At 43.7% G+C, this 24,308-nt stretch overlaps 1 protein-coding gene across 4 annotated transcripts in view; it reads left to right on the forward strand.

Moving 5' to 3' along the window:
- arhgef28a (Rho guanine nucleotide exchange factor (GEF) 28a) overlaps positions 1 to 23,564 on the forward strand; it is a 73,843-nt gene extending 50,279 nt beyond the window's left edge. For 2 of the 4 annotated variants that reach the window (XM_061263673.1, XM_061263674.1), the window contains 22 exons: positions 695 to 796; positions 1,517 to 1,640; positions 2,167 to 2,302; positions 2,707 to 2,762; positions 3,430 to 3,487; positions 5,263 to 5,401; positions 6,281 to 6,402; positions 6,782 to 6,922; positions 7,343 to 7,593; positions 7,734 to 7,859; positions 7,974 to 8,091; positions 8,464 to 8,718; positions 8,829 to 8,905; positions 9,460 to 9,638; positions 10,018 to 10,109; positions 10,268 to 10,450; positions 10,738 to 10,851; positions 11,387 to 11,535; positions 13,376 to 13,423; positions 14,426 to 14,914; positions 17,412 to 17,709; positions 21,482 to 23,564. In XM_061263673.1, the coding sequence (XP_061119657.1) occupies positions 695 to 796; positions 1,517 to 1,640; positions 2,167 to 2,302; positions 2,707 to 2,762; positions 3,430 to 3,487; positions 5,263 to 5,401; positions 6,281 to 6,402; positions 6,782 to 6,922; positions 7,343 to 7,593; positions 7,734 to 7,859; positions 7,974 to 8,091; positions 8,464 to 8,718; positions 8,829 to 8,905; positions 9,460 to 9,638; positions 10,018 to 10,109; positions 10,268 to 10,450; positions 10,738 to 10,851; positions 11,387 to 11,535; positions 13,376 to 13,423; positions 14,426 to 14,914; positions 17,412 to 17,709; positions 21,482 to 21,663 (3,439 nt within the window). In that variant the 3' untranslated portion in view covers positions 21,664 to 23,564. The remainder of the gene's footprint in view (positions 1 to 694; positions 797 to 1,516; positions 1,641 to 2,166; positions 2,303 to 2,706; positions 2,763 to 3,429; positions 3,488 to 5,262; positions 5,402 to 6,280; positions 6,403 to 6,781; positions 6,923 to 7,342; positions 7,594 to 7,733; positions 7,860 to 7,973; positions 8,092 to 8,463; positions 8,719 to 8,828; positions 8,906 to 9,459; positions 9,639 to 10,017; positions 10,110 to 10,267; positions 10,451 to 10,737; positions 10,852 to 11,386; positions 11,536 to 13,375; positions 13,424 to 14,425; positions 14,915 to 17,411; positions 17,710 to 21,481) is intronic. The other 2 variants (XM_061263675.1, XM_061263677.1) reach the window with 1 other exon arrangement.
- The last annotated feature ends 744 nt before the right edge of the window (positions 23,565 to 24,308 follow it).

The following is a 24,308-nucleotide window of genomic DNA, read 5'->3' on the forward strand; positions in this document are numbered from 1 at the left end:
TCCTGTGCTGTTCTTATGTCTTGGGTTTCAGGTCAAAAATGTTGATTCTTATTTTGATAAAAGGATTTAATTATTTTATAATTATTGTCCTACTGCTGCTCATAAATGCAAACATTGCATCAAAATGCAGTTTTATCATTTATAATTTTGAAGCCAGCTCATGTTGCTTTGGTGTTAATCAAAATACTCCGTTTTTTGTGCTGGTTAAACAAGTATATGTTATTGTAGCCAATTTTACATTCTGTATGTTTTTTTAGTTATGCTATAACTGACTCATCGACTTTCAATTTTCCATTTTTCCCACTAATATAAATTTCATTGTGCATTTAAGCTTTTTTTGGCTTCACCATTCTTTATTTCATTGTATTTCTCTTCAGATGGAGCAATATGTGCAGACAGATAAAATGTTTTTTTAGACTGAGCAGTATTCATTTCATAGACTGTCCCAGTTATGCAGTTATTGCAGCCCCACCTCTGAAACCAAGCTTTGTACTTATTTCCCATTTTCACTGAGGCCAATCGTAATCACGCAAACGTGGCCTTGGCTCGCACGCCCACCATTTGCACGCGACAGACTTCAAAGCCGCTGCAGCGTTAGCGCTTCCGTCAGAAGCCGATGTCCAGGCATGCGAAGATGTGTGCGTTTCCCCTCTCTGGCCTGGCCACGTTGGGAGAACTGTGTTGTTTCCTGTAGGGAGATAAGTTTCCGCAAAAGGGCACAGTCAGCTGAGGACGAGGGCAGCGTGGCATTGGCAGACTCCCTCCATCACCTCACCCTCTCCGAGTTCCTCAAAGAGTATGTGGGAAGAGCCTGCCTCCTGTGCCAAGCGCACGTGGGTCAGCCTGGCATGACTTATTAACCATTAGTGCATCCTGCCAGCCTTTCCCCTGTAACCACTCTTACTGTTCCCTCACCCCTGCTACCTACCCATAATGGAGCTTCTGCTGCCAGTGACATTCAACTACCTATAACAAGCCTTAACTGTCTTACATCGTATCTTAGTGCCGGTAACTAGAAGAACCCCTAGTGTCTAGTATCCTAGCACGGTTAAGCATCATGTAGGATGTTGGCTTCCCTTTGAACATAATGAAACTATGATTATTTGAATGAGAAAAGAAGGAATGGTTTGTGGTAGCCTGCTGAGAGTTCCATGGTTTTTGCTTTGTCTTGCATGTAATGCATGCCCTGGCTTACCCCTTTAACTCCACTGTTTAAAGGTTGCAACCACCAACAGTCTGAACTAACCAACAACTGTGTTGACATAATAGTGCTATGACAGAGATGGTCTGACACATTACACTGAAACTATTATTCCTGAGGAAGTGCTCGCATATAGCATGGGTTTATGAACCACAGGATGAAAGGACTGTGTGTGGAATTTTAGGTTTCCACTGTCACAAAAACGTACGTCCTTCTACTCTGCAAAAAGGAATGACTGTTGAAAAAATGGGGGATTCTGTGGTATCTGGGGATTCTGAGCCTGGTGTGGTTTTAAATATATATTTTTGACAACAGAATGGAAGAAGAGGAGTGGGATAGGTACATTATCCCATCAAAGGCAGAATCAGAGAAGTGCAAAGTGAGTCGCACTTTCAGCTTCCTGAAGAGCAGGATGTCAAGCACTCGTAACAAGAACAAGGTAACGCCTATGCTCATGCCTTTCTCTGTTGGTTAATATTGCGGTGCTTCTTCAGTTCATTCTGCTTAGCACTGTACCAATTTTCCCCAGTTTTAAAGACAAAATGGTGGGCTATTTATAAGACGGCTGTCATTTCTTCATGTTGAAACCAAGATTCCAAAAAATGTCCTTTAATAAAAGCTATTCCTTAACCATATTTGAATTGTTTGATTACAAATCTAAAATTATGGAGTGCAGAGCCAAATTAAAAATATGTATTTGCCCCAAAAATTATGGAGGGATTGTACTTCAGTCTATGTTTACGAAAAATATGACACTCACAAATAGCTTTGCAAGCAGATTTCCCTCTCTAATCATTAACTCTTGTGAGCCTGTTAATGGTCAGCTGATTTAAAGAATGAGTACTTCAGCTGCGGACTTTAAAACACTTAACCGAGAGAACCAGACCACCAGTTCTGATGTTGATATGGATCAAACGCTTATGGTGCTCGTGTGTGATCACCGGCATCTGCTCGGCTTTTCCAAGGGCAAGGGGAAGGACAAGGAAGGGAAGGAGAAGCCAGTGAACGCGCACCATTTTGCGGCCGGGTCTGGCTCTAGCCCCACACTGTGCTTAGTGTGTGACAAGCCAGCGATGGCAAAGGACCTTCTGCAGTGCTCCCGTGAGTGTTGTCTCCATTGCCTGCTGGTCTGCAGCCTCTTTCCCTTTCAGAACATGCTCACTGTTTACTGCCATTCACATTCTGGACAGAGAAAAAAGCTCTACTTTCTATGGTTTCTATGCTTCTCTGGTTCAGTTCAGCCATTGCTTGAAAATTTCTGATTTAATTATTATTATTATCATTAGCAGTTGGTAGTAGTAGTTATAGTACTAGACTAGAGGTAGTAGTAGTAGAATATTAGTACTGTGTAGCAGTAGTAGGCAGCAGTATTATGTACAACATGTTGTGTAAATTTCTGGTATTGCACAGATTGGAAAAGAGCCGTTCAAAATGGCTCCAGCTTTGTATTTTTTATCTAGCTGTTTGCAAATATTTAATGTGGTGTGATGTCACTTCCTTCCCAGACTGCACCATGAATGTCCATAAAGGCTGTCGAGACTGCGCAACGCCATGCTTGAAGGTAGCGTGTGACTGCTCTGTTACTGTGATGGCTGAAACAACTGTCTACTCCTGTAAACTGGCCACAATTTAAACACAATATAATCCACTTCAGGAGTGGAATTCAAAATAACCTCATAAGAGACTGGGTATGAGTGCAGTACACTGGAGTCATGAACCTGATGTACATACAGTGTCCATGTGGCAAAATGAGGTTTTGCTTATATATGGCTAAGCACGTCTTTGTGTTTAGGTATCCCAATGAATGGCAGACCATAAATCTACAGATATCATCCTTTCTGTAATAAAATATGTCTTTAATATAAAAATGTATTGTGGATCCATTAAAAACTGTATTTTGTGTAGACTTGCACCATGACCTCATGTGGAGAACCTTGTTATGAATCACTTGCCACAAATCATTGCCATGACTCTTCTCCTTTTAGATACTTCAGAATAGTAACTCAAGTTTCAGGATATGTTGCAAGTAGATTAATCTGAGTGTTCACAATTACAAGTACAAAATGAAATAGACATAGCAATCAGACAAATAGCACGCACATACTGTATTCGCACCACATGTGTTGGACTGCATCTTTTCTTGAAGTCATTAAATGGGACTGACGTACATGTGAATCATATTTTATGTGTTTCATGTCTGCACAATTCTTACCAGACTGTTTTTACAGAAACTTCAGGACAAGTATGCAGTGGTGACAAAGAACAGAGCCGCTTCCCTCCCACAAAGTGAGTGAAAAGTTAAAGTTTTCCTGCTCCATTAATGTTTAGCACGCAAGATTAACATCGAGGCACTGTAGTGAGGGAGAGCCCGGAGGAGGAAGTGCCTTTGGATTGTCTGTTCTAAGTGATTAACATTTGCACTGTAAACATGCATGTCCTGTAAACAATTCACGCATTCATCTGCTGAGAGGAAATACAAGTAATAATGCAAACTTATGAAAAAGAAAACACATGTTAAAGCAAAGTGCAGAAGAGCACGATAATTTGATGTAGTCTGTATACAGAAATAAGACCATCTCCCTAATATGAACATATCCCTTCCCTTGTCTGACATGAAAACCATTCACTTAACCTTTGTCCTTGACATGTGCTTCCCTAGAACTGAACTTTTACTTCAAAATAATACACAGTAAATCCAGTCAACATTTATGCTTTTTAAGACTGTTATGGTCATACTGTTTGTGTCCTTTTCTTTCTGCCCACATGTGACATAAAGCCATTTGCCTGAATCATTGAGACAAATAGTACTTCAACCACCTGATACTGAGTGCTTCCATACCAGCATTATATAGCCGATCACATTCACTCAGAACCCAGTAAAATGAAGAAACTTATACAGTGAGCTTCATATGTCATGGGACAAGGACATATTTTGTCTCAATTTAGCTCTGTACTCCACAATTTAACATTTGTGATTGAAAAATCCACACGCCTAGTGCTGTTCTCAGCTTGGGACAAATGGCTGATCAGGTGTGTTCAGTTGTTTCCTTAGTGCAGATATAAGAGAACTTTGAGAATCTAGTCTGTTTCTACGCTTGTGATTGCCTTGGAGTCTTGTTTGTCATGTCTGACTGCCACAGATACACTTATCTTCATTGATGATGTAACTGCTGATAGCTGCCACTAATGAATTCTGAAGTGTACAGAAGTATGTCATATGCTAAAGTTCACAGAAGTGCCTCCAAACTCATTGCCAGGAAACTTATCCCAAACATATAGCTAACTGCTAATACATTCTTGACTGTCAGTAATCTGATCTGATCTGGTCTGAATCCAGTTGAACATGCATTTCATATGATGAAGAGAGGACTTAAGCATGAGCTGAAGATGGCTGCTGTGCAGGCCTGGCAGGGGAGATACTCAGCAGCTGGTGATGTCTTTGGGTCACAGACTGCAAGCAGTCCTTGAATTCAAAGGATATGCCACAAAGTATTAAACATGACTGCTTTCATTTACGTAGCATTCCTATTTATCCAACATTATGGTGCCCTGAAATGGAGAGGTATGTATAAGAATTGTCATTTATACATGCTGAAAGAAACAAACGTGTATAAAAATACCATACAGTTAAAACTTGACAATGTACACTTTAACCGCGTGTGAAATATTTTATTACAAATGAAAAAATTGTGGAGTGCATACCCAGATAAAGAAAAAAATATGTCCTTCCCAACACTTATGGCGGTCAGTGTATATACTGCGTCTGTGACAGAGCTGGAGCACTCCAGGAGTAGCTCTTCGGTTACTTGACTACAACATTTTGTTTGTGGACCCTGAGTGAAAGTGGTGTTGTAGACTGGAGGAAGAACTGGATCAAACGCACTGTGAAATGCTTTACTTTACATGTATGTCTTGCCAAAAAATAAAAAAAACACTCCTGATATTATTCAGCCTGACATGTTACGAACCTGTGTTAGGATGTTTGGTCTGACAGGGGGTTATGCGGGTGGACAGGTTCACGTCCAGGGTAGGGCCTTGAACACTCCTCACTTCCCCTCCAGGTAGCCCTGCGTGGGACTGTCCCACACCCTGCTCTATCCCCACATCTGCCTCTCTTCCTGTCATGACGTCCCGGGAACGGAGGGATCAGGTGTGCCTCCCAAACCCCCTGTCCAAGAGCGTGCCTGCAGTGTCTGAGCGGTGAGCCTGGGTCTCTGCACACATACAGTACAGCACGGCTGGGGGAAGACCTGAAGAAACCCTTTTATAGATTACAATACACCATACTCAGTAAAGCAAAGTGTTTTGAATCCAAATGCTGACACACACACCACTAAAATTAATGCACATCTATTTTATTATGTACTTATGGTGTGACATACATACAGTACATATTACATATTACATCAGAACTGTAGAATCTCTTCCCACCTTCAAGCGCAAACTGAAGATGCACCTCTTCAAGCAGCACCTCTCCCCGTCCCTCCCTACCTCCCTGTGAACCTTAATTGTTGTCTTTCTGTGATTTACTTTTTTTGTGTATCGGTATTTTTAGTTCGGCTAGGTAAGCAGTGTTTGGCTAGTTAAGTTTGGTCACTTTTGCTTTGTTGTTTGTTTGTTTGTTTGTTTGTTTGTTTGTTTGTAAAAAAAAAAAAAAAAAAAAAAATTCAAATAGGCCCTGGTCCTTATCTTTGTTGTACAGGTAGCAGTTGAAATTGTACTTCCCTCTAGGGTCTTTCAGCGCACTTATCCCTGGTTGTGGGTATGCACTTTGTTGTACGTTGCTCTGGATAAGAGCGTCTGCCAAATGCCATTAATGTAATGTAATGTACATTTGTAAGTGTCATATTATATATAATTGCAGTATTTCAGTTAACCTGTAGTGCTCCTTAGCCACTGGTGTTGTCTCACAGGAATCACAGTACACATTTACACAGTGAATGGTGCCTCATGGTGGTGCATTTTGAGTAGAATCTAAAGAAAAACTGTATTCATTAGTGAATGGATTTACACAGACAGTATGTAGCTGCCCAACATGAATATGCTGAATTGACTGGCCATGGTGTGTGTCCCTTCCAGGAGGATGAGCGAGAGTCTGGAGGGAGACGCTGAGGCCAGCGTGTGGAGGAACCGCTCCCAGTCTGAGGAGCTGCTGCAGGTCACAGAGTCCTCCCCATCCACCGACTCCTCCATCAATGGAGGTAAGGGGACCCAGCTTTCTCAAGATATTTCTGCATGATGTCTATTTGCACCATATCAGAGTGGAAATACTGTCTTTTAATGTCTCTGCAATACATGTAGATACATGTAGAACTTGTGTTCCTTTAAACATAGGCCTAATGAAGTAGAACTTGGGTATTAGTTTACCCAAGTTCTAGCATTTCTAGCATGATCTCAGGAGGAACACCTCTTCTAGAATTTGCAGTTCAGCGTAACCTCTCTCTATATTTGAGGCATTTAACCTTCGATTAATTATTTTGTGAATGTACACTGTGGTACATATAAGATCAGGCAGACTTAATGTGAGGTGTATTATGTTTCCCACTGAAGTCCTGTGCTACGCTGGCTGCCTCTCCTCAGACACAGTGGACGGCCCTCTGCGCAGCGACCTGAACGCTGATCTGCTGGACTACGAGGCCGAGTCCTGGAGCCTGGTTGTGGACCACGAGTTCTGCAGGAAGCAGGAGAAGAGCGTCATCAAGAGGCAGGATGTGATCTATGGTGAGTCCTGCTGCCATCTCGCAGCCCAGACTGAATCTCCTGCTTCGTCTGATGTTTTGCTGAAGCAATATGGCTACTGCTTTCTTGTAGATTAAACAGTTATGGTTTAGTTTAAAAAACTATAGTGTGATATAAAGAGTGGGGCCTATGCCTGGGGCCGTCTAAATCAGGGGTGTAAAATTCCAATCCTGGAGGGCCTCAGTGTCAACAGGTATGTGTGGCTTCCTTTCAATCAGCAGCCAATTAAAGTCTTGAGAACGAGGTGTTTGGACTCCTTAACCAATCAAAGACTCAAATGAATCATTCATGCTGTAACACACTGAGCAGCCACTGTGCCCCTCCATGGTCTGGTCTAGATACCAGGGAGGTTAGTGAGCATCAGTGCCTGTAACAGAGCTGCATGCTGTGTGGCTTTCTCAGAGCTGATGCAGACGGAGATGCACCACATCCAGACCCTGACCATCATGGCAGAGATCTTCCGCAAGGGCATGAAGGAGGAGCTGCAGCTGGACCACGAGGCGGTGGAGAAGATGTTTCCCTGCCTGGACGAGCTCTTCCACTTCCACAAGAGCTTCTTCAGCGCCATGAAGGAACGGCGGCAGAGCTGCACCCAGGAGGGCAGCGACAACAACTTCCTCATCAATAGGATCGGGGACATCCTCGTGCACCAAGTGAGTGCAAGAGCCGCAGATAGACTTCCACCGAATGCAGAAGCTGCAGGCCCATTGTATCACACGCAACGGCAGCACAGGTGCATGTGTAGCGGTAGGATCTGTGCAGAAATGGTAACATCTCTTATTTTTGGTTTCAGTTTTCTTGTGACAATGCAGAAAGAATGAAGCAGGTGTACGGGGACTTCTGCAGTCACCACATAGAGGCCGTGAACTTCTTCAAAGAACTCCAGCAGCAAAACAAGAAGTTCCAAGTGTTCATCAAAGTAAGTTCATTTCCACTGTCAGTCTCTTCAGGTCACCCGTAGCTGCAGAATATGAAATGACATGTTTGCTTAACCATTTTGTTTTTGCTGTGTGCTCTGATGATGTTTCTCCAGCAACAAAGTAATAACTTACTGGTCCGGAGGAGGGAGATCCCAGAGTGCATCTTGCTGGTGACACAGCGCATCACTAAGTATCCAGTACTGGTGGAGAGGATTCTTCAACATTCACAGGGTCAGTTTGGCTCTATATTGCCATCTAGTGTTTTACTGAATATCGCCATAACCAATCCTACTTCCCATAACAAGATGGGGTTTAAAGACCTTGAACATCTGCCTTTTCTTACAAGATAATGATGGAAAGTAATACAAAAATGTCCTTTTTAAAAGTATTTATAAATATGAGCGCTGGAGGTCTGACATGGCCTGTCCATTCTTATGGGATTTAACCAATGTGATTACTTATACAAAAACATTTTACTTTGAAATTCCATTCATGCAGCAGGCAAATGGCGTATCTAGTGAAAACCCTTCCTTTGGACCCATGTTTTTTCACTTTCATAATGTTTTTAACCAGACAGTGAATTCTTTCTGTTCTTGTGTGCAGAGGGCACAGAGGAGCATGCAGACCTCTCGCGAGCGCTGGTTCTGATCCGAGACGGCATCGCCGCTGTGGACCTGAGGGTCAGTGAGTACGAGAAGGAGCAGAAGCTGCTGGACGTGGTCAACCGCATGGAGAACAAGACCTTCGCCAAGCTGAAGAGCGGCCTCACCTTCCGCAAACAGGACCTGCTGAGCCAGGCCAGGACCCTCAAGCACGAGGGCCTGCTGTACTGGAAGACCGCCACCGGGAGACTCAAGGGTGTGTGGCTGGCAGCCATGTTTAATTTCATTCTCCTTTGCTCAATCTCAGTTCTGGTGCTTTGCACTCTTGTTTTCACTCTGACTGAACGGTGCTGTCTTCTTCCACAGATATCCTGGCACTCCTTCTCACAGACACCCTGATATTCCTGCAAGAAAAGGACCAGAAATATATATTTGCTGCTGTGGTAGGTCTAAAACTAGTAAAAAAAAAAAAAAAAGTTCAAAATGTGAAGTTCCGTTACAGACTACATACAGTTGTTACACTGATTACTATTGTGAAGTGTTTTTATAGTTTAGAAGATGGTTGGAATTGAACAGACCTGGGTCAATTATGAAATTATTTTGGATTAAAATACTTTAACTTGTCTGGTGTATTGGAACCATGAAATACTCTCAAAAAGTGAAAACCCTTCTGGACCTCTTGGTCAGCTCATTTGCACAAGGCAAGTCAAGCACGGAAAAGTATTTGGACCTAAAAAAATGTAATTGACTCAGATCTGGAATTAAATGTTCATCATATGAGTGGATTAACTTGAGTGGAAGGAATACATTTTTGATTCCATTGTAATTTAAAGCATATTTTAATTAGCTGACCTACCAAATCGTAGCTAGAATAACTTAATTTAGAAGAATGGATTGGAATCATAATGGATTGAACAACCATTGTTGAACACTGGTCAGAATAGGACCAGGACCAGAGCTGAATGTATAATGGTTGTAATGTTAATGGCCTGTACAGGACCAGAAGCCCCCAGTGATCTCCCTCCAGAAGCTGATAGTCAGGGAGGTGGCCAATGAGGAGCGAGGGCTGTTCCTGATCAGTGCGTCTGCCGCCGGCCCGGAGATGTACGAGGTGCACACCGCCTCCAAGGAGGAGCGCAACAGCTGGATGAGGCTGATCCGGGAGGCCGTGGAGAGGTGCAGATTACATCACCGTGCTGTAATATGTCTTTATTCTGTCCCATACCCGTGCTGGACATTAGCCTGAGCTTTTCTGTGCATTTGTGTGTGTGTGTGTGCCATGTGTGCATGCCATGTGTGTGTGTGCCATGTGTATGTGCACGCGACAGAGATATATTATAGATTATTTATGTGTTAATCTGTCTGTGTGAATTTAACTGTGTTTTTTCCACTCAAACTGAGTCAGATTATGTGTTTATTTGTGTCTTTGTTCAAGTGTATTTAGTTGTATCCGCACAAACAGAGACAGAGATTATTTATGTGTTTGTCTATCTGTGTCTTTGTACGAGCGTGTTTTAGTTGTATCAACACCCCTAACTACATCTTCTTCTCTCAGCTGTCCTGAGGAAGAGGAGCAGAATGCCAATGAGTCTGAGGAAGAGCGGCGAGCAGCTGAAGCCAGGGCTCAGAAGATCCACAGAGTTCAGGGTGAGTGGGAGGACTCGTCTGGCCAGCATCCCTTTAGCTGTCCAGTCATAGTACGCGTATCACGTGGGGTAACTCAACCGTATCACCACGTGGTGTGTTGAGGAGTAGCGTAGATTTGAGCGATGACTCTGACAGTGGTCTGCGTTTGCTCTGTACAGAGACGCTGCACGTGCAGGACCAGCAGATCTGCACGCGGTTAGAAGAGAAGCTGAAGATCTACACAGAGCTGGCGGGGCTGAGCGTGAAGGAGGAGCCTCTGGCACAGCCCCGCCTCCTGGTCAAGCCCAACCCGGACCAGGCTCCTCAGGCCATGGCCATACTCACCGCTGCTCTCCGAGAGGGTGAGCCACCTCTTCCTGCTGCGTCCTGTCACACTTCCTGTCCCCTTTAAAAGGAAATGACTCCACATATGGTCTCGAACTCTCCACTCAATGGCGCTTTCCTGTAGGAAGTGAAGTCTTAAAGTGAAGACTGAAAGAAAGAACATTCCGCACATTTTTGTATGTTCCATTGTGTCAGAAGCTTATATTGGTTGAAAAACAATGGGGAGTGGAACTGTTCAGCTGTGTCTTTCCCAGTGTTGACTGGGGTGTGTGAAATGGATTCTCATTGTGTCGTATGTTTCCAGCGGAGAACCTCACCGCCGCACTGAGTTCGCAGTCCTGTCCGTCATCCTGCGTTTCCCTGGAAACCCTCGGGGAGTCTAGCAGCTTCAGCAGCATCCCAGCATCCCCCACTGAATGTGAGCGAAACCCGCATCCTTCCTCGTCCTCACATAGCCTTGTTTTCACTGCCATCCCCTGTATTGTGCCATTCACGCTATTCTAAATGACATTGCAAGATATCCTGTTTGCTTAATGTGCCGTCCTTACCTCTTAATGGGTAACAATAAAACTTCAGCTCTGTTCTGGAATGGTCACTGCAGGTGCTGTTACATTATGCTGACTATCCATTGTGTATGACGATTTAACCATTTAGGCCAAAAAATGCAGCCCATATTACTCAACCACATACAGTATACAACAGTTTGCAGCTATTTTTCAAACTGATTCTAAAATATTATTTTCCAAAATGCATATTAGTGTATAACTATCAACTTGGTTTTACTGTACCACACTTCTTAGTCTCTGTAAAGCTTCCTTAAGGCTAAAGTCCGTTTAATGACTTGCTAGATTGTATCTCCTGCTATTGTCTCAGTGGTTATAATGCTGATAAATTGTCTCATGGATTTAAAGCCTTACGCTACTAATATCATTTTAATCTTTCCCTGTTTTCAGCCAGTTACTTGGATACGCAAAGTTCAAGCTCGACATCACTGGCGTCAGACTCGGAGACAAGAGACGGGGAGTGGATGGGAACAGACTCCCTCATCCTGCAGTCTCTCACGCAGCTGAAACAGGGGGAAGCCAACAGTCTGAACCTGAAAGTAGGTCTCACAATTTACTGTGACAGACCGTTATCCCTCAGATCCTTTATACATATTTTTTCATTTACAATTTAATTAGAGCCCTTGGTCACATTTCAAGACATTCTGGCGTCTTTGCATTTCACTAAGCATACCTGATCTATTGCTGTGAACATGAGATCAAACAAGAAGGAACTTTGAAGAAACTGAAGAAGAAACTCTTGTCTCCACAGATTTTTTACTTGAAGCGTCTATGAGATGAATCACTTCATCTGAGAGATTTGTTGCTATTTGAACAGACTGGTAAAATGAAAGCAAAAGAAAGGTGCATAGATCTGATAAAACCATTCATTCATTCGACCGGCTTCCTCAAATGCCTCAAGCAGGATTTTTTATCATTTCGTTTCTTTGAATGCTTGAATATAGATTATATTTTTGTTATTATTATTGGCTGGGATACATTTTAGGCTTATCTATTTTACCATATTTGTTTGATTCAAATTATTTATTGTACTTTGTACACTATATTTATTGTATATACACACATACTGTGTAGCTACATTTTGTTAGGGAGTGCATAAATATTATCAATGAAATAACATAGAAAGATCATTATCACATCATAACACACTGTTCATAATATATAATATAACCACAATACTACCCCACGGGTCAGGGGAAAAATCATAATCAGTTCTTCACTACAGTTGGCCTGTAATACATGATTTTTTACAATTCATCAGTACGCCTCCACATTGAAGGAAAATACATTTGTGTGGGCCAAGACATCCACTTTGAGCACATAGCTGATAGCATCGCTGCCTTGTGGTTGCTCTTCCCTGGGTTTGGATGTAGTAACAGATAATTTGCTGTGCAGTCTTCCAGTGAATGCATGTAGTTCATATTTTCTTCCATTCCCCAAGGACACGATGATGAAATCATTAATTATTCATGTGAGCCTATTAAAGTCACTCACATGCCTAAAGTAGTAAATTATGCATGCCTGGATAACAAACCAGGAGTTCTTTTCAGGTCTTGAATACTGTTCCATTTTTAAAAGGATGCTAGTCGTAGCCCGTGTCATTTATCATTCTGTTCATTATATCAGTTATACCTGATAGGATGGTTGCCTGAAAGTCATTTCCATGACAAAAAGAGAAGAATGGAAACCAGGTGTTGTTGATAATGAAATGTGATAATTGAGTGTGAACCACAAGGGGGCACTCACAACGCACTGAAGAACATATAGAGCAGTGTAACAAATGCATCCAATCATAAGTTTCAGATAGGAGGATAATAGGATAGATAATCCTATTTGATAATCCTGTGTGTGACATGATGAAGACAAATGTTTTAATTAACCGAATCAATAGTTCTGTGTAAGGCCTACGGCAGGAGTACCATGAAATACTTACAGACTCTGAACTAACCAGGGCAGAGCTAGGATGGGAGGATATAGAAAGAGAAGGTTATTGCGAGGGTGTTTAGTTTGTGCCATTAGGGGGCACTATTCCCTCCCTACCAAATTATCACCACGATGCACTGCAGTGAAGGTGTCAAACATACGCTACCAGATGCCATATTTTGGATGACATTAAAACTGGAGAGTCATAGACGGGTTGAGAACCGGCTGCGACATGGTCTCCCAATCTCTATTTGAGTATGTATACTGTATATGTACGCACGCACACACATACACACACTTTCACATATCCTACACCAATCTTCTGTCGTCAAGCTCATTGCTTGTGGTACTGTATGTAGCTGGCAGTAGGTCCCATGTTAAAGAAGGAGATGGTGTATTTCCTCATGAGGACACTCGAGCCTCACTTTTCAGCTGGTGTGTAATGTCCTATTGCAGGTGGTACAGAGTGTCCAGAGCCTGACCCAGTTGCTCTACAGTCTGCAGGTAAGAAAATAACAGCCCTTCACCCTTTCCATCTCTCATGTGGCCAACAAAGTGTCATTTAGCACCGTGCTTAATTCACTCATCAATCTTACAGATTATCACTGATTCTCAGTAAATAAATGTACATTAACGTTTATTGTTATTGGGTTGATTGGATGTTATGATAGAGGCATGTACTGTTCTGCGAGTACATGTGTGTTAAATGTGTTTTTTTGATTTGCGGGGCACTCGGTCATTTCACACCTCATTTGCTGGCAGAATGAACCGTTAATCCTCCAGATTTCACTGTGAAAAGTGAAAGAGACCAAACAATACATAGCATGGAGTGCGTACACTGTACAGGAGAACAGACTTTAGAAGAAGCCCTGCAGTGTTTCAGTTCGCATACGGTGTCCTTCATTGACTCCGGAGTTTCTGAACATAAATATTCAGTATGCAGCCATCTTGCTGGTCTTCAACCAACATTGCATTATTTGGCTGTTGATCTAGTTTTACCATTTGAGTATCCACTGCTGCAGTTCAGTTTTTAGGTGTTTTTTTTTTTTTGAACATATTCACTTTTCTTCTCTCAGATCTGAGAACTGAGCAGTGGCCATTGGACTAAGTCACTAACCTTATAAATGAGCCTCTGGAGTGGACAGTGTTCAGTGTTTTGCACTCTGGAATGCCAAGTTTTGTTTGTGAGTTTGTGCTTATTGGCAGAACCTTCTCTGTCAGCCGGGGGGAGAGCGCAAACATGCGTATCCAGTCCACAACACAAGATGTGGGCCGCTGCTTGTTTTCGCTCCACAGTGCAGCAGTTACCTCTGCGGAGACTTTGAGTCAGTGGAGGACATGTCATGTGCAGCTTGTGCAGGCAGACTGTGGCTGTCTGACAGGGTCAGGGGGCAGGGGGCCATCTGTGTGTGACGAGACAAGGACATCCCATAGAGCGGACTATACATATGCAAACCAACAGGTGACAGTTAGCATGGACTGTGTGTGTGTGTGTGTGTGTCCCAGGCGGCGGTGACCATGCAGGACAGCTGCTTCGAGGTGCAGAGGCTCCTCCTGCAGGAGAACGAGCGCTCGCCCCGGCCGCCCTGCCCGCGCGCCAGCGTGCTGCAGGAGCAGGAGAAGCAGCGCAACCTGGAGAAGCAGCGGGAGGAGCTGGCGGGCGTCCTGCGCCTCCAGGGCCGGCTGCGGCAGGAGCGTCAGCGCTGGGAGAGGGAGTGCGGCCTGCGGCAGCGGGAGCAGAGCGAGCAGGAGGGCCGTCTGGAGCACCGCGAGCGCGAGTGCCAGCAGGAGGCGCTGCGTCTCCGCCGGGAGCGCCAGGAGCTGGACGGCCAGCGGAGGGAGTACCAGCAGAGCCTGGAGCGGCTCCGCGAGGGCCAGCGGCTGGTGGAGCGCGAGAGGGAGAGCCTGGAGGCCCAGCAGAGGCTGCTGCAGGGCTGGAGGCACGTCCGCCAGAGGAGCCTGCCTGTCATCATGATGGCCGCCAGCCAGCACCAGGTGGGTACGACCGCGCCGGCCTGCGCATCCACTGCATGCGCCACCACGAGAGCCTGACTGCCCTGCCACCAACTCTGGCTGCGCTACTGCACTCTCCCAGATACAGGGATGAAAGGTATCTCAAAATATACAGTGGAGCGGTACCCTATAGGTACGTAAGATTGTACCTCTGGCAAACTATTTGAAATTTGTATTCTTTTTGCTTGGAAAATATGCTAATTTGTACCCAAAGAGAACATTTTTGTCCTTTCAGGGTACATTTGGGAAATTTGATCCTTGAAGAAGGAAAATGTCCCTGTCCCTTTATTTCTGAGAGTGCAGTCACCCGGACTGTGCTACTGGATGTCTCTGGTGCAAGGGGCAATAACAGTCTCATCATTCATAAACATCGTTTAAACATCAGCCGCATACACAGCTCTTTTAATCTTGTTTTAAGATAATCCCCGTCTGCATTTTCCGCATAACCTGGCGGGGGAAAATCAAACACGCCCAGTAACATGAAAACGCTAAAAAGATCCAAAGCACAAGCTGTGATGTTCATACAGAGGCGACGTGCCAGGCGTAATCTGGGAATCGCCGCGTCGCAGCCCACCGGATGCGGGTACTGAAGTGGAACTTTCCCAGGTTCAGTCCTTTTCCAGTGTTGCCAAAACACCAGGGAATAATCTCAGGGAAGCTGTCTGAAGTTTCTTTTGTCTACTTGTAGGAAGAAGTAAAAGTGTGAGAGAGGAGTGCTATAAACGAGAGCTCACACTAAAACAGCTCTGACCTGAAAATAACATGCATGTTGCGCTCACAGAAAGGACATCAACTAGACTACTGTACTGTATCAAAGCATTTCATTTTGAGTGAGAATTTTAATATTGCATTATTGATTTACAGCTTACATCTGTATATGTCAGTTTATATGGATATTGAAGCCGTTCACATTAAGTGCCTTGAGCTACTGTAACATAGCTGAATCCCCGGCTGAATCGCCCACTTGGGATTCAGCCGTGGAGCTTTCTGGTCCAGTTCCTTTATGGGTCGTTGAATCCATTTCCTTAACCTCCGTATTGCTACCTATTCAACATTCTAACAAAGCTTAATTACTCCACACAAGTGGCCTGCAAAGTTGAAAATTCCCTCATTCTCGGGGTTAGAGTGTGTCAGTGGGTTCACTGCCCATACACCAGAGTTAATTGAAACCTTCATTGAAATTTTGACAAGGTGCCGGATAATGGGAGCAATTTAAAAATCATTAGTCTTAATGTCAAGCCTCTCGGTGTTTAATAAACAAGGCGGTGATTGATATGAATTAAACTACCTGGGCTAAAACACAGACAAAGTCATCGCAGCAGCACCCATTCAGAACCGAACCTATTCACCAAAATCCTTGAAAAGACTTTGATCATTCATATCAAAGCCAAGTCTTTCAGAGTCCGAGGTCAGAACACAGAACTGTAGCGCTCAGCAGAAAGCTAAAAAGCGAAACAGTTACTCATCCAGCAGTTTTCTTCACTTTCCCTCAAAGTTCTGCATCAGGTTTTCCTTTTATGAGAGTACTGATAGATCCTCTTGACAAAGGGCTTTGCCAAAGAGAGGCTATAACATTCTGAGTGACCCAAACCTGTGGGCTTATGGTGGTGCATTGAAGTATTGTTTGGCAAGAACAGTTTTCCAGGGCGGTCGACGTGGTCTTTGAGCGCTACCTGGCATTTGGGTTCAGCGGGGGTGTTAGGCAGACATTTCCTGATGAAGATGTTGTTCAGCACTATAAGCGCTGTGTCCCCAGATGCTCCTCTCCGCCGCTATAGGCTAATTTCATTACGCTCGCTTGGCATATCTGCTGACTCTGCGTTTCCTGGCGTTCAGGGCGGATTATGAGGGATTCCAGGCCCCGCCGCTGTGGAGTAAATTAATTTAGCTGTTTACATCCTAACCTTTGTCATTGAAATGAGCTCAGTGAACACTGCACAGCATCGCAGAGCAGGCAGGGGTGCGTGGAGGGGGGGGGGGGGGGCGATGCGTGCTGTGAGTCACACATCCTGACGGTGCTGTCCGCCCCAGTTAACAGCCCGCACTTGGCCGAGCACTTAGCGGTATCGCCGGCCGCCTACATTTTGCTGCTTTCACACAGCTCACGAGCAGGGCGCCATTAAAAGTCTCACATATTGTACTCACATTCATTATTCATTAATGCAGTCCAATATATTTCATTGCACATAATGCTTTTTTCATTTAATTATACTTGATGAAATATGTGAGTCTGTCTTGAAAATCCCTTAATTTTAGCTGGATTGTATATTATGTCTTCGAAGTTTACAGTAGCTGTAGTTTTAGAAACTATAGTTTAGTGTATTTCATGCTTGCTTACATGCATACTATATTCAAATATGGATTGCACTGAAAATTAGTGCATATACTGTCGTCTATAATTCTAATGCCTTGAGGTGATGAAATTTTAATTATCCATTGAGGCATTGGGTTGATTGGTCGAATGGATTCTTGTCTATAGGACTCCAGTCACAGCCAATCCGCTGTCTCGGACGAGGATGGTTCGATTTTCATCAACGAGGCGGCGTTCCATACACCTCGAAACAACCGGCACCTTCGGCAGCGGCAGAAGTCCGAGTCGATGGCGTATCCCGACACGCCCAGTGCCCACAACAGCCTCAACTCACTGATGGCCTGCACTGAGCATGAGAGAGCATCCTGTCACCAAAACCACAGCAGGACAGGGGCCGTCACGTTTCCCCCCTCAGAGAATGTGAGCCAGAGTGGGAGAAGGCGGGATTGGGACCCGGCAGACAATGGTGAGAATATCCATTACTCATGCACAGTGCTGAAGTGGTGGAGGGGATTGTAGGTGAAAATCTACTGAACCTTTCTTACTCTGACGGGAAATGAAGTCCATTATCAGTTTAGATGTGCTCAATAGACAAAAAGCTGACTTAGTCTCCCATCAATAAAATATTTATTCAGACACAGACTATGATATTAGACTGGACCTTGCTGTCTCCTCAGAGTTGTTTGTAATTCCAGCAAGATGTCATTGTAAATTATAGAACATTCATTACTGTGGGTTTGGCGTGGGTCTTAAAGCACACTGCGAATCAGCAGTGCTTGGATCATTGTGAGGACTGCTGTTTGGAGAACACGTTACAGATTCACAGTGCCAGATGTAATGCTGGCATGGTTGCTGGCTTACCTCACGCATGCATTAAAAAAGCACTTCCAGACAGCAGTGGGCATGATGTGAAGAGATGCAGTGCCACCATGGAGAAATATAAACAGCAGTAGATCCCAGCCTGGGGTTTCCACATGAGACCTTGTCCATCCTTCTTTCCTAGTTAATCAGTGTCTACTGACAAAACAGCGGTCTTTCCCCTGGCCTGTGAATCAATCGCTCCTTATTTATTGAGCACTGGAGCAGGCAGCACTGGGCGAATCACTGGGCTGTGAGCTGTACCTGACCGATTGGAGAATTGATTGGAAAATCTTTACCAAACTCATTTACAGCTCCACTTGTCACTGCAGGGAAGATTAAATGACGGGGCACGCAAATATTTAGCCGCACGTTATAAACGAGGGCGATGTCTGTCGACCGCTTCGATGTTGACCCATCTGCATAGCACTGAAAAGGCTGGGTAAAAGTAAAAACATGTTGTGCCACATGCGTTGTTTCACTCAGTGACTGCAGTGAATACATTATGCCACCAAAACTGTTAGAAGCATCAGCTTACATCCATCTTTAAATTATGTTGTATAGGTACTTCAGTTTACATCTTTTCTTTTGAAGAACAGTTGGCAAAGCCATAGTTTTTATTATTATTCACAGATATTATGTGCATTGACTTGGCTTTCCTTTGATGCATTGTTTGGTTCCAGTTGATGCCATTTTGTGCGGTTCGTCGACTGATGTTGATGAAAGGCTGACAGTATGGTGTTGAATTCAGAGTGCTTGAGTTTGCAATACCAGGTTGCTGTTCTACCCTTGGGCAAGATATTTAACCTGAATTGCTCTCATAAATACCCAGCTTCATAAAAGGATAATTCTCTCTGTTAGGGCCTCGACTAAGCAAATAAATGAATGGAAAATAATGTTAACCTTTCATGGTATTAACGCCTCTCGGGCCCCAGCTAAGCCATCATTGTGCAGTAACAAGATGGAGGCTTTGTCTACAGCAGAGCAGTTGGTACTCACCATCATTTGCAGTATACCCCAGGGCAGATTCTCACCAGCCAGACTCACATCTTCACAATCACTTTGATCTCAGCAGTTGACAGTGGAATTAATGACAATTTCTTGTTATTCCTGTCCTACAACCAAAATGATAAGGTCATGAGGTATTTTTACGCCCGTACAAGAAGGATTATTCTGGTTTTCTTACCCATGCGAAAAGGCAATCCAGATTTTTTGTGACGATTGTTTTGTTTTTCCTTTTTGAAATAAAACTATTTTTAGTATAGAAATCATCAAGGCTTGGAACGGCTGTGAAATGTACATTAGCTCAGCCCTTATCAGTAGTGTTTCTTGCAGCTTGTGGAGCGAAGCGTGTTATCCGGGGGGGGAATGTGAGTTAACACGTGGAGATCGTGTGCGAACGGAAGCTACACTTAAAGGTCACCAGCCATTTCTGAGCTGCCATTGTGTTTTACAGCATAATTATTGGAAGGGTAGAAAAGGTCAATTCAACACCCAATATAAGCTGCGCTTTTACGGTATAAAACCCCGGTCTAAACCTGGCCCTTCTTCTCACCTCACTGACAGCCGTGAAAGCACCTGGGAAGAGCGGCGAGTGTCAGATGACAGGGTTTATGTCCCTCTAACACCACCCATCCCACGCCGCTGTACGAGCGTGGCTGGTCATTTATCACAGCCCCGGCAGCAGCCCGCCCCTGCGGTACACTAATGAAGTGCCGGGCAATTAATCACGCGGGAGATGCCTTCCTGGTGAGTTACAATGAGCCGATTCAGGGCCAGCTCGCTGACGGCAGGCTGTGGAACCGAGCCTGGCCTGGGGCCCTGTCCTCTCCCCTCTCCTCCGGTCACAGGCTCCCCGTGTCTGGGTCATCCGGCTCCGAGGGTGAAGTGTCACTGGAAGGGCAGCCTTGTGTACGGGGCTGTAATGGGCAGAGTCGCCGTACTGCATTACCCAGGGGGCTCTGGGGCCCTCTCACCTATTCACTTCCTCTGTTTATCGATGCCAGGAAGTCCGAAATCTCCGATTCGACTAACCATGCCCTAACCCAGAAACCAAACTCTTGAGCGTTACGATTCAAAATTCACCCTTTCCCGAGAATAAAGACCTGTTTATACGTAGGTTCCAAAGAAGCTGCATGGTGTAGGTATTTTATGACTTCTGTGTTGGGAGTTTGACAGCCCTGTTAACATTCTATTGCTCTGAGTTGTTGCCAACCTGTCAAGTTGAAACATGATGCTGAAATACTATAAGAGCAAACCACCAATGTGCAAAGAATATATATTTATGAAGTATTGCAAAAATGCATTTGTGTTTGAATGCGTGCAGAAACTGCCTGTGGCAGTGAAGACAAATATTTACTGTGATGAGAACAGAGTATTATTTACTGTGGAGGAGAACAGCCTCATTATTTGAGGAACAACCATATTGCTAGAACTGATTATCCAGCACAAAAACCACACTGCCTTCTTCATAGACCAACCATAGTTGAGTTCAGTCACCTCACCAGGTACAAAGCAAACCGGTTTATGTATGCCTCATAGGAAGACATTTGAGACTGAGAATGACAGCGACATTTTAATGGAAAATATATTTCCTTATTACAGGCTGTAAATAGCATATTTCATTTTAATGTCCATTTAAGGATGATAGTATTTTTAATGACTCCGGTTGGCTAAATGCCAAATGCTTTATGCTCCACTTTTGTGTTAATAAAATAAACGATCCTGACCCAAAAAATTCAGACCACAACAGCCATTTAAAAATTATTATTTAACAATAAGGTTAACTGGTTGTTATTGATAGTGATTATTAGATTATTGATAGTAATTTAAACTGATGTAGTGTGATCGAAAAACTATTGATACTTATCGTTCATTGGAATTTGTTGAAAGTGATATTTTAATGTTGACTGATTGTGATCGTGATTCAGGTTGGATGATAGTGATTGCTAGTTATTAAAAGTGACTAATAGATGCAGATTTCTTTCTCGTTGCACAGTCTCTCCTCCCCACTGAATGCATGGAGAATGATTAATTCACTGTAGCCTTGTAATTGATACCGGGGAATAAAACTAGCAGAGATGGTTTAATGGGTCCCCTCTTGGGATCCTTTTTGTACTCCCTATTTAAATAAGACAGAAGCTAAGTATAATTTATTAAAGCTATTTGACCTCTGGCTGGAGCAATGCAACATCAAATCCCAGGTGCAATGTTGCCAGTGTGCCCTTGAGCAAGATTTGTGACCCATAAAAATTCCCATCTGTAGACATTCATTCTACAATTTGCGCAATATAGCAATATAGCAATCCACACTTTGTCTTTGTCTTTGATATGGGCTTTCTCTTAAAAACTAATGATGAATTATGCATTATTTGATGCAGATGTGAACATGCACAGCTACAACCCGGAGAAGTGGTCTGTGGGAGCGGCAGTGAGTGGGACTGGGTGTTATATGGGGTTCCCCCCGTCTCCTGTGGGAAGCCCCCTCCGCCCCCAGCCATACATCTCCATGGAGACGGAGAACGGGGAGGACGGGGGAGAGGAGAACATTGTGTACCTCTGAATCCCGTTTGGGGAGGAGGGAACACTGAACCATGTACCTGTCCCTCCTTCAGGATTCCATGTGGAAACTGTCTATAGAATTTTTGTGCATTTGTGTATATACTGTGTATGTGTGTAATTAATTGTATATTGGTTGTCCTGTAATTTTGGGCTGAGTATGGTTGTCTTAGGTTGTATATTTGCTCCTGTCATTGTGTTAATGAGCTGGCTGTATGTGCTGTTGTTTTGGAGGTAAACACAGAGCAGTTCTGCCTTTGTACTCAGCTCAGGTCCTTTACTCTACCGAGACTCTCAGCAATCCCTGCCCCTCTCTGATCCCAGAGCCCCAACGGCCCGCTCTCGCTCCACCCCAGTGTCCTGCTCCTCGTGCCCGGTGCCAGAGTCCCTTCTCTGGCCAGCCTCCCCCGCCGGGCGTCTCATTCATCCCTCCCTTCCAGCCGTGAGTGTTTGAGGTTCAGAGGCTCCAGTGTGGCTGCGAGCCCTCAGCCTCTCGTGACAGAATAAGGTCGCTCAATCCCAGCCCACGCCGTTGGGTTCCCGCGGTGCACACGATCACTGGGAAAGGAAAAGGACTGCTATCGCTGGAATCGCTCCGCTGGCTGATCGTCTGGCCCCGAAAAAAGCAGCGCGGCACCGTACATCAGACAAGCTCTGTTTGCGAAAGTGGCAGGACCCAGGAAAGGCATTAGCAATGAATGATTAGCTCAGCCAGTCTTGCGGTGAAGCATTTGTCCTTTGTTCTTGCCCGGTCTGCTAAAGTGCCTCAAAAAAAAAATCATTTTATTCTTACATTTCTGTTTGGTAGAGGAGTCTCTTTCACAGATCTGGAGGTAGTGTCCTCTTCTTACCCTTTTGCAAGTTATTTTACAGTAAATTCCTATCAACTTAGCTACAGTCTGCTATTTTAATCGTAGCTATTTTACATGTGGGTGCACCAACCGCATTTGAAAATATGTTCTTACATATGCAAACTTAAATGTAAAGCACCTGTGGTTTGTACCCTTGTTTGCATATTGTCGTTTGTCTGCCTGGAGGTGCAGTATTTCTGTATCATCAGGGCACTTTAATTAAAGTCATTTAGACTTCAGCTGGAGCTGAATGATTCTCTGAATGTATTTGCCATTTTTGTTTTACCACAGTATTTGCAGAGCCAAAATGACAAATACTCAAGAAATACAAACCTAGCACGGGTAACATCTGACAGTTCAGCACTCAGAATGGTAAGAAGGATACAGCCTTGTTTCAGCGATTGCTCTTCATCTTCAATTTATTTCTCCGGTGCGTTCAAGTGGAATGCAAATCTGTTTCCGTTGAAGCATAAACATTAATCGTCTTCATTCACTTAAGGTGTTCTTGAAAATCTACAGTCTACACAGAAAATGAATCCCATTCAATGTCGTATTGCGGAAGAACTATCAGTAGCAGTGAGTGCCTAAATCATTGTGTAAAAGAAAAGAGACAGGGAAAGCTGTGCAGTCACATTGTTCAATAACCTTATTCAATAACCATGCTTTGTTATACCATTTAAAAAATAATCATGTCCCCAATGACGTGTGTATTGATATTTTATGGCAATGTTGTACATGTGTAGGATGTAACAATGTTCATGTCAGTAACAGAAATGCGGACATAATTATGTATACTTATCTGGATTTTGCAAGTTATTGTTATGCAGTACAGTGAAAACTTTTTGTGATAAACCTGTTTTTCAATTGTTTTTATTTATTTCTGACACTTCATTTTTTTTGTCTGTGTAAATGCTATGTGTCAAAATGTTCTTGTTTTGTATTCTGTCTTGTACAGAGGCCGGTTGACCAGAATATATTCTTGTGAGCACTGTACTGCTGTATATGCCCTGGTACATTTTAAGCTCCCATAAAGCTAATCGAGCCTCTCCTTCCAGTCCTCTCTCTATGTGTTTCTGTGATTGCTGGTTGTTATAAAATATTGATGACCTTGGATGATGGATGACCAGTTCCGTATAAGCTCTGCACTTTGGTGACCTCATTTCCTGTTGTTTTCAAAGGTGAGAGGGTACAGAACTCCCTACATTGCTAAAGAATTGGAATGGCATTTCCTGTTGTTTTCTATGGAGAGCGGGTACAGTAGTCCCTACATTGTTAGTTCATTGTAATGCCATTTTGCCCGCAGTGGACATGCTGCCCATTGTGCTTATGATGACCATTTACTGACTGCACTGCCAGTTCATGCTTTACCCCTCCAAAAAACTGAGAGACTTCAACAGTGAAGCACACCTCCAAAAACAACTGCCAATGAAAATATTCTCATATGAATATCATAAATAACTAAATGTCTCAGATTCCAGTTAACCAAAAATGTATCTAATTGTGCATTTGAACTCGTTTTCTATAAAACATAAATTTTAATAGTAATTTGAAAGTATGAGGTAAAGGCTTGGTTGCAGGCACTGAGAATCAAACCAAATCAACAGCCTACTGTGAATTTGCCCATCATTCTTGTGTATAGCAAACTCTTTCCCTGGAATTGATATGCTCCCAGAACTACCCTAGGTGCCTTTTAAATATTTTATCAGGCGCAGATGTAGAGTACAGTGCTGCTGCAGTTATTCAGAAGGCTGTGTGCTAGGTCAGCTCATTGAAACCATTTCCCACTTTGTGGGAATGA

The sequence above is a fragment of the Conger conger genome, chromosome 12 (genome assembly GCF_963514075.1).
Source record: "Conger conger chromosome 12, fConCon1.1, whole genome shotgun sequence".
Taxonomy (NCBI): domain Eukaryota; kingdom Metazoa; phylum Chordata; class Actinopteri; order Anguilliformes; family Congridae; genus Conger; species Conger conger.